The following is a 10,000-nucleotide window of genomic DNA, read 5'->3' as shown; positions in this document are numbered from 1 at the left end:
CTCTCTCTCTCTCTCTCTCTCTCTGTCTGTCTCTCTGTCTCTCTGTCTCGCTGTCTGTCTCTCTCTCTCTCTCTCTGTCGCTGTCTCTGTCGCTGTCTCACCCCCTCCCTCCCCCCTCTCTCTCCCTCCCCCCTCATCTCTCTCTCTCCCTCTCTCTCCCTTCCCCTCATCTCTCCCTCCCCCTCCTCTCTCTCTAACACTCACCCTTCCTTTCCTCTGCTTCCTCTTCGGAGTGTCCACTTCAAAGTCCTCATTGTCATCATGAAAATCGTCCCCATTCTCGTCGGCCTCCAAGACCCTCTGCAGGGGAGTAACAGAGGAGGCAGTGGTAAGGAGAGGGTGAGGAAAGGGGGAAGGAGAGGTGAGGAGAGGGTGGAGGAGGCATGAGGAGAGATGGAGGAGGGGTGGTGGAGGGGGGAGGACAAGGGAGAGAAAGGGGGGAGGAGGGGGGGGGAATAGGAGAGGGGGGAGGAGGGATGAGGAGAGGTGGGGTGAGGAGAGAGGAAGGAGGGTTGAGGAGGAGTGAGGAGTGAGGAGAGAGGAAGGAGGGGTGAGGAGATGGGGAGAGTTGAGGAGGATGGTAGAGGAAGGGGAGGGGTGAGAAGGGTGGTAGAGGAGGGGGAGTAGAAGGGAGAGAGATGAGAAGAAGGGGAGGAGACGGGGAGAGGAGAAGGGGTGGGAGGGGGAGGAGGGGTGAGGAGACAGGGAGAGGAGAAGGGGGAGGTGGGGGGAGAAGGGAGAGGAGAAGGGGAAGGACCGGAGGAGGGGTGAGGAGAAGGGGAAGGAGGGGAGGAGGGGTGAGGAGACGAGGAGAGGAGAGTTACAGAGGGACAGGTAGATATTTCACACAATTCACACATTTCTTGCGTTTCCGTCACATCTTAGAGCAAGGATATGTGAAGAAATGTGAAGTTATGTTACGCTCGTTGTTGAAATGAGTGGACCAAGGTGCAGCGTGGTAGGCGTACATCTTATTTTATTCAATGAACACCGAGAAGAAAAAAAAGATACACAAACGAAACGTAAAGTCTAGCAGGGCTAAACAGCACAGTACCAAAAACAAGATCCCACAAACTACAGGTGGAAAAGGCTGCCTAAGTATGATCCCCAATCAGAGACAACGATAGACAGCTGCCTATGATTGGGAACCATACCCGGCCAACAAATAAATAGAAAACATAGATTGCCCACCCTAAGGGCGTGACATGTTAAGGTATTTGACTGTAGCTACGCCAATACGCCCACCTACTGTCACCCCTTTGGGTTGAAGTCTGCCTGCATCTATGTGTATGTCCTCTCACCTGGGTGAGCATGCGTTCATCCCTGAGTGTGTCTCCTCTCTCTTGCCGTACCTGTATCTCCAGAAGGGTCTCGTCCTCCTTGATGTCTTTCTTCTTCTCCAGTAGTCCCTCCCCTCTGAGCAGAGTCTCCAGAGCTGTGGCCTCTCCTGGGGAGGGCTCCCTCTTAGGAGCCAGCTCTGCCTCTGGAGGGGGGAGAGGGAGAGAGTGTGATAGACAGACAGAGACAGACAGAGACAGACAGAGACAGACAGAGAGAGACAGAGACAGACAGAGAGACAGAGAGAGAGAGAGACAGAGAGAGAAAAAAATGTGGTGTTGATGGTATCCTTAATGAAATGATCAAATATACAGACAACAAATTCCAATTGGCTATATTAAAACTCTTTAACATCGTCCTTAGCTCTGGCATCTTCCCCAATATTTGGAACCAAGGACTGATCACCCCAATCCACAAAAGTGGAGACAAATTTGACCCCAATAACTACCGTGGAATATGCGTCAACAGTAACCTTGGGAAAATACTCTGCATTATCATTAACAGCAGACTCGTACATTTCCTCAATGAAAACAATGTACTGAGCAAATGTCAAATTGGCTTTTTACCAAATTACCGTACAACAGACCATGTATTCACCCTACACACCCTAATTGACAACCAAACAAACCAAAACAAAGGCAAAGTCTTCTCATGCTTTGTTGATTTCAAAAAAGCCTTCGACTCAATTTGGCATGAGGGTCTGCTATACAAATTGATGGAAAGTGGTGTTGGGGGAAAAACATACGACATCATAAAATCCATGTACACAAACAACAAGTGTGCGGTTAAAATTGGCAAAACACACACACATTTCTTCACACAGGGTCGTGGGGTGAGACAGGGATGCAGCTTAAGCCCCACCCTCTTCAACATATATATCAACGAATTGGCGCGGGCACTAGAACAGTCTGCAGCACCCGGTCTCACCCTACTAGAATCCGAAGTCAAATGTCTACTGTTTGCTGATGATCTGGTGCTTCTGTCACCAACCAAGGAGGGCCTACAGCAGCACCTAGATCTTCTGCACAGATTCTGTCAGACCTGGGCCCTGACAGTAAATCTCAGTAAGACCAAAATAATGGTGTTCCAAAAAAGGTCCAGTCACCAGGACCACAAATTCCATCTAGACACCGTTGCCCTAGAGCACACAAAAAACTATACATACCTCGGCCTAAACATCAGCACCACAGGTAGCTTCCACAGAGCTGTGAACGATCTGAGAGACAAGGCAAGAAGGGCCTTCTATGCCATCAAAAGGAACATAAATTTCAACATACCAATTAGGATCTGGCTAAAAATACTTGAATCAGTCATAGAGCCCATTGCCCTTTATGGTTGTGAGGTCTGGGGTCCGCTCACCAACCAAGATTTCACAAAATGGGACAAACACCAAATTGAGACTCTGCATGCAGAATTCTGCAAAAATATCCTCCGTGTACAGCGTAGAACACCAAATAATGCATGCAGAGCAGAATTAGGCCGATACCCACTAATTATCAAAATCCAGAAAAGAGCCGTTAAATTCTACAACCACCTAAAAGGAAGCGATTCCCAAACCTTCCATAACAAAGCCATCACCTACAGAGAGATGAACCTGGAGAAGAGTCCCCTAAGCAAGCTGGTCCTAGGGCTCTGTTCACAAACACACCCCACAGAGCCCCAGGACAACAGCACAATTAGACCCAACCAAATCATGAGAAAACAAAAAGATAATTACTTGACACATTGGAAAGAATTAACAAAAAAACAGAGCAAACTAGAATGCTATTTGGCCCTAAACAGAGAGTACACAGTGGCAGAATACCTGACCACTGTGACTGACCCAAACTTAAGGAAAGCTTTGACTATGTACAGACTCAGTGAGCATAGCCTTGCTATTGAGAAAGGCCGCCGTAGGCAGACATGGCTCTCAAGAGAAGACAGGCTATGTGCACACTGCCCACAAAATGAGGTGGAAACTGAGCTGCACTTCCTAACCTCCTGCCCAATGTATGACCATATTAGAGAGACATATTTCCCTCAGATTACACAGATCCACAAAGAATTTGAAAACAAATCCAATTTTGATAAACTCCCATATCTACTGGGAGAAATTCCACAGTGTGCCATCACAGCAGCAAGATTTGTGACCTGTTGCCACAAGAAAAGGGCAACCAGTGAAGAACAAACACCATTGTAAATACAACCCATATTTATGCTTATTTATTTTAACTTGTGTGCTTTAACCATTTGTACATTGTTACAACACTGTATATATATAATATAACATTTGTAATGTCTTTATTGTTTTGAAACTTCTGTATGTGTAATGTTTACTGTTAATTTGTATTGTTTATTTCACTTTTGTATAATATCTACCTCACTTGCTTTGGCAATGTTAACACATGTTTCCCATGCCAATAAAGCCCCTTGAATTGAATTGAATTGAGAGAGAGAGAGAGAGAGAGAGAGAGAGAGAGAGAGAGAGAGAGAGAGAGAGAGAGAGAGAGACAGAGAGACAGAGACAGAGAGAGAGAGGGAGACAGAGAGAGAGAGAGAGAGAGAGGTCGTGGTCAGATGAGCTCCTGCATTTTTCTGCATTTTCTTTAAAAAAGATACATTTAGAGTTAGATAAACTTGTATTTTTTGTCAAGAACACATACAGGATGCTACCCTCTACAACATAACCCTCACTTCAAATCAAAACTCAAAACCTACAACCTGATTTTGGACGGATTTACGGAATCACCTGAATGGTTCACATCTACCAAGGATTAATTATTCTATACAGCAAATTCTCTGGAAAACAACAGAAACCTGAAAACACCACCCAACCTGGAACTGAGTGAGTAATGTTTAGTCTGAAACTATATTTGATTTCCAAAAGCCAAGAAGAAAAATACATGACACTACTTTATAAGGACTGAATAGTAACATAATTCTGCCAAGCTTGATACAGCTTCAACTAGCACTTAAGTGTCAAGTGAGAGGTGTCAAAGCCCATTAGCCCAACAATGGCAGGAGAGTCGAATAGTCTACCCCAACCAAATGGAGAGGCCTTAGAAGCTGCCTCCCGCTGCTCAGAAGTAATTAAAATACAGTACCCTGTGCATGTAAAGAATGATAAGACAAGAAAAGATCACAAAATGAAGCTCCTTATGGAAAATCAAGAGACACTTTTTGCTGACTATTACAAAAATGGGAACATCAGCAACCTTATCTTCCACACAAACCATCCCCAGGCATGGCACAGTGCTATATTAGCACACTACCCCTCTGTTAAGAGAGGGGGGGTTAACGAGGGGTGGAAACTCAGGATTCTTGACAACGAGGACGAGGAGTCAGCTAATATAAATCTATATAAGTCTGGAACAGTATTGGTACAGGGCAACCACAAACAGTTTCAGCTGGACTTTCACCTAATCAAAGAATTAGCCCAGCAGGAGAAGCTCTCCCTTGATAAAGATACCCCCACCCCAAGTGGGTCAGACCAAACCTCTTCATCATATAACCCCACAGACGAGCAACCCTCAGCAGACAGTCAACCTCCCAGTACAGAGTACTTCTCCCTCATTGAAATGAAGGATAAATTCACCCAGCTGGAGGTAAGGCAGGTTGAGCTAGAACAGCAGGTGATTACACTCCAGTCAGCACAGACCCAGACAACAGTCAAGCACAACAACCCCTTAACCAGACCAGGAGAGCTGGAGGTGGAGAGAGACATATCTGCACTCTGTACAGTGGTGAGACAACTTCAACAGGAGAAAGAGCAGAAGCAGGAGCAGAACAAAGCACTAGAGGAGAGGATCAGACTGCTGGAGGAGAGCGAGAGGGGGATGGAGGAGAGGATCAGACTGCTGGAGGAGAGGTTGAGGGGGATGGCATGTGACAGAGAACAACCCACTAGGGAGGTGGCCATCCCCACAGAGACGCCAGCAGAACAGCCCACCTCAGCACCCGACAAAAGTCTCGACACCACAGCAGAACAGTCCACACCAGACCCTGACCATAGAGTCGACATCACAGCAGAACAGACAAAAGAAAAACCCCAAGCCCAGCAGCTCTCACTCCCTCTGAGCACCCCCCCTGTCAGCCACCCTGATAGCCCTCCTGACAACCCCCCCACACCCACTGAGGACAAACACAAGACACAGATTTTTCTCCTTATGGACTCAAATGGGAAATATATAGAAGAAAAAAAACTTTTTCCCAAACACAGTGTGTCTAAACTCTGGTGTCCAAACACCCAGCGCGCCCTAGAACTTCTGTCTGAGGACAAACTAGGCTCACCTAGCCACATAATAATACACACAGGCACAAACGACCTGAGAGCACAGCAGGAAAGGGTGGCCACAGCACTGAAGGGAGTGATTGAAAAAGCTTCTTCTACTTTCCCCAACGCACAAGTGGTTATCTCCACCCTGCTACCACGAAAAGACTTCCACCCTGCTACAATACAGCGGGTAAACGCAAGCATTTCCCGTGACTGTGCCTCAAAACCAAATGTTTTTCTGGCCCACCACTCCACCCTGGACTTGAACAGCCTCTATGACCAGGTCCACCTCTACAAGGCAGCAGTGCCCACCTTTGCCCGGACTCTAAAGGACATCGCTCTCAAACGAAGCCCCAACACTTCACACAGGAGAAACAGATCAATAGACACCCCACCCAGACCAGCGAGACACCCTCCAAGACCTCCAGGACCCCCCCCTAGACCTACACCCCCCCCCCCACATCAACCATGCCCACACCCAATTTAGGCCCCCTCAGATCAGACCCATGCCACTCCTGCCCACCCCATGCACCCCACCCCCGCAAAGAGGGCATCAACATGGAAGTCACACATACGCCCAGGTAGTGAGCGGGCAAACTGGCCCAACCCCCACTCTTACACTCGCCCAAGCCAACGGCATGTACCAGATGCTCAGCAGGCTCTGCTCACACTTACTGGCCTGAGGCCAAACCCCGACCAACAACATTGGACACTTTATGGAACAAAAAGCCTTCACTATATCATCCTGGAATATCCAAGGTCTGAGGTCATCTGCCTTTGGCCTAAAGAGCAGGAACCCGGACTTCACCAAAGAAATCGGTAATGCAGACATTGTCATCCTGCAAGAAACATGGTATAGAGGAGACGGACCCACTGGTTGCCCTCTAGGTTACAGAGAGCTGGTAGTCCCATCCACCAAACTACCAGGTGTGAAACAGGGAAGGGACTCAGGGGGAATGCTAATTTGGTATAGAGCAGACCTAACTCACTCCATTAAATTAATCAAAACAGGAACATTTTACATTTGGCTAGAAATTCAAAAGGAAATTATCTTAACAGAGAAAAATGTCCTCCTGTGTGCTACCTATATCCCCCCACTAGAATCCCCATACTTTAATGAAGACAGCTTCTCCATCCTGGAGGGGGAAATCAATCATTTCCAGGCCCAGGGACATGTATTAGTCTGTGGCGACCTAAATGCCAGAACTGGACAGGAACCTGACACCCTCAGCACACAGGGGGACAAACACCTACCTGGAGGTGACAGCATTCCCTCCCCCATATGCCCACCTAGGCACAACTATGACAACATAACCAACAAAAACGGGTCACAACTCCTGCAGCTCTGTCGCACGCTGGGTATGTACATAGTCAATGGTAGGCTTCGAGGGGACTCCTATGGTAGGTACACCTATAGCTCATCTCTTGGCAGTAGCACTGTAGACTACTTTATCACTGACCTCAACCCAGAGTCTCTCAGAGCGTTCACAGTCAGCCCACTGACACCCCTATCAGACCACAGCAAAATCACAGTCTACTTGAACAGAGCAATACTCAATCATGAGGCATCAAAGCCAAAGGAACTGAGTAACATTAAGAAATGCTATAGATGGAAGGAATGCAGTTTGGAAACCTACCAAAAAACAATTAGGCAACAGCAAATTCAATCCCTTTTAGACAACTTCCTGGGTAAAACGTTCCACTGCAATAGTGAAGGTGTAAACTTGGCAGTAGAAAATCTTAACAGTATATTTGACCTCTCAGCTTCCCTATCAAATCTAAAAATCTCAAATAGAAAACCGAAGAAAATGAACAACAATGACAAATGGTTTGATAAAGAATGCAAAAATCTAAGAAATAAATTGAGAAACCTGTCCAACCAAAAACATAGAGACCCGGAAAACCTGAGTCTACGCCTTCACTATGGTGAATCACTAAAACAATACAGAAATACACTACGGAAAAAGAAGGAACAGCACGTCAGAAATCAGCTCAATGTAATTGAAGAATCCATAGACTCTAACCAATTCTGGGAAAATTGGAAAACACTAAACAAACAACAACACGAAGAATTATCTATCCAAAATGGAGATGTATGGGTAAACCACTTCTCCAATCTTTTTGGCTCTATAACAAAGAATAAAGAGCAAAAACATATACATGATCAAATACAAATCCTAGAATCAACTATTAAAGACTACCAGAACCCACTGGATTCTCCAATTACCTTGAATGAGTTACAGGACAAAATAAAAACCCTCCAACCCAAAAAGGCCTGTGGTGTTGATGGTATCCTTAATGAAATGATCAAATATACAGACAACAAATTCCAATTGGCTATATTAAAACTCTTTAACATCGTCCTTAGCTCTGGCATCTTCCCCAATATTTGGAACCAAGGACTGATCACCCCAATCCACAAAAGTGGAGACAAATTTGACCCCAATAACTACCGTGGAATATGCGTCAACAGTAACCTTGGGAAAATACTCTGCATTATCATTAACAGCAGACTCGTACATTTCCTCAATGAAAACAATGTACTGAGCAAATGTCAAATTGGCTTTTTACCAAATTACCGTACAACAGACCATGTATTCACCCTACACACCCTAATTGACAACCAAACAAACCAAAACAAAGGCAAAGTCTTCTCATGCTTTGTTGATTTCAAAAAAGCCTTCGACTCAATTTGGCATGAGGGTCTGCTATACAAATTGATGGAAAGTGGTGTTGGGGGAAAAACATACGACATCATAAAATCCATGTACACAAACAACAAGTGTGCGGTTAAAATTGGCAAAACACACACACATTTCTTCACACAGGGTCGTGGGGTGAGACAGGGATGCAGCTTAAGCCCCACCCTCTTCAACATATATATCAACGAATTGGCGCGGGCACTAGAACAGTCTGCAGCACCCGGTCTCACCCTACTAGAATCCGAAGTCAAATGTCTACTGTTTGCTGATGATCTGGTGCTTCTGTCACCAACCAAGGAGGGCCTACAGCAGCACCTAGATCTTCTGCACAGATTCTGTCAGACCTGGGCCCTGACAGTAAATCTCAGTAAGACCAAAATAATGGTGTTCCAAAAAAGGTCCAGTCGCCAGGACCACAAATTCCATCTAGACACCGTTGCCCTAGAGCACACAAAAAACTATACATACCTCGGCCTAAACATCAGCACCACAGGTAGCTTCCACAGAGCTGTGAACGATCTGAGAGACAAGGCAAGAAGGGCATTCTATGCCATCAAAAGGAACATAAATTTCAACATACCAATTAGGATCTGGCTAAAAATACTTGAATCAGTCATAGAGCCCATTGCCCTTTATGGTTGTGAGGTCTGGGGTCCGCTCACCAACCAAGATTTCACAAAATGGGACAAACACCAAATTGAGACTCTGCATGCAGAATTCTGCAAAAATATCCTCCGTGTACAACGTAGAACACCAAATAATGCATGCAGAACAGAATTAGGCCGATACCCACTAATTATCAAAATCCAGAAAAGAGCCGTTAAATTCTACAACCACCTAAAAGGAAGCGATTCCCAAACCTTCCATAACAAAGCCATCACCTACAGAGAGATGAACCTGGAGAAGAGTCCCCTAAGCAAGCTGGTCCTAGGGCTCTGTTCACAAACACAAACACACCCCACAGAGCCCCAGGACAACAGCACAATTAGACCCAACCAAATCATGAGAAAACAAAAAGATAATTACTTGACACATTGGAAAGAATTAACAAAAAAACTGAGCAAACTAGAATGCTATTTGGCCCTAAACAGAGAGTACACAGTGGCAGAATACCTGACCACTGTGACTGACCCAAACTTAAGGAAAGCTTTGACTATGTACAGACTCAGTGAGCATAGCCTTGCTATTGAGAAAGGCCGCCGTAGGCAGACATGGCTCTCAAGAGAAGACAGGCTATGTGCTCACTGCCCACAAAATGAGGTGGAAACTGAGCTGCACTTCCTAACCTCCTGCCCAATGTATGACCATATTAGAGAGACATATTTCCCTCAGATTACACAGATCCACAAAGAATTCGAAAACAAATCCAATTTTGATAAACTCCCATATCTACTGGGTGAAATTCCACAGTGTGCCATCACAGCAGCAAGATTTGTGACCTGTTGCCGCAAGAAAAGGGCAACCAGTGAAGAACAAACACCACTGTAAATACAACCCATATTTATGTTTATTTATTTTAACTTGTGTGCTTTAACCATTTGTACATTGTTACAACACTGCATATATATAATATGACATTTGTAATGTCTTTATTGTTTTGAAACTTCTGTATGTGTAATGTTTACTGTTCATTTTTATTGTTTATTTGACTTTTGTATATTACCTACCTCACTTGCTTTGGCAATGTTAACACATGTTTCCCATGCCA

The 10,000-nt window shown here is 45.4% G+C and overlaps 1 protein-coding gene across 2 annotated transcripts in view; it reads right to left on the bottom strand.

Annotated features, from left to right (window-relative positions):
* Window positions 1-10,000, bottom strand: part of LOC139582519 (zinc finger protein DPF3-like) — a 58,349-nt gene that overhangs the window by 17,846 nt on the left and 30,503 nt on the right. For both annotated transcript variants that reach the window (XM_071412598.1, XM_071412599.1), the window contains exons 4-5: window positions 1,353-1,483; window positions 205-300 (exon numbers count right to left, since the gene is read on the bottom strand). In XM_071412598.1, coding sequence (XP_071268699.1) covers window positions 205-300; window positions 1,353-1,483 — 227 coding nt within the window. The remainder of the gene's footprint in view (window positions 1-204; window positions 301-1,352; window positions 1,484-10,000) is intronic.

Source organism: Salvelinus alpinus, chromosome 8, assembly GCF_045679555.1.
Source record: "Salvelinus alpinus chromosome 8, SLU_Salpinus.1, whole genome shotgun sequence".
Classification (NCBI taxonomy): Eukaryota; Metazoa; Chordata; class Actinopteri; order Salmoniformes; family Salmonidae; genus Salvelinus; species Salvelinus alpinus.
Note: the sequence above shows the minus strand (reverse complement) of the source record. Positions and strands in the feature narration are given on the sequence as shown.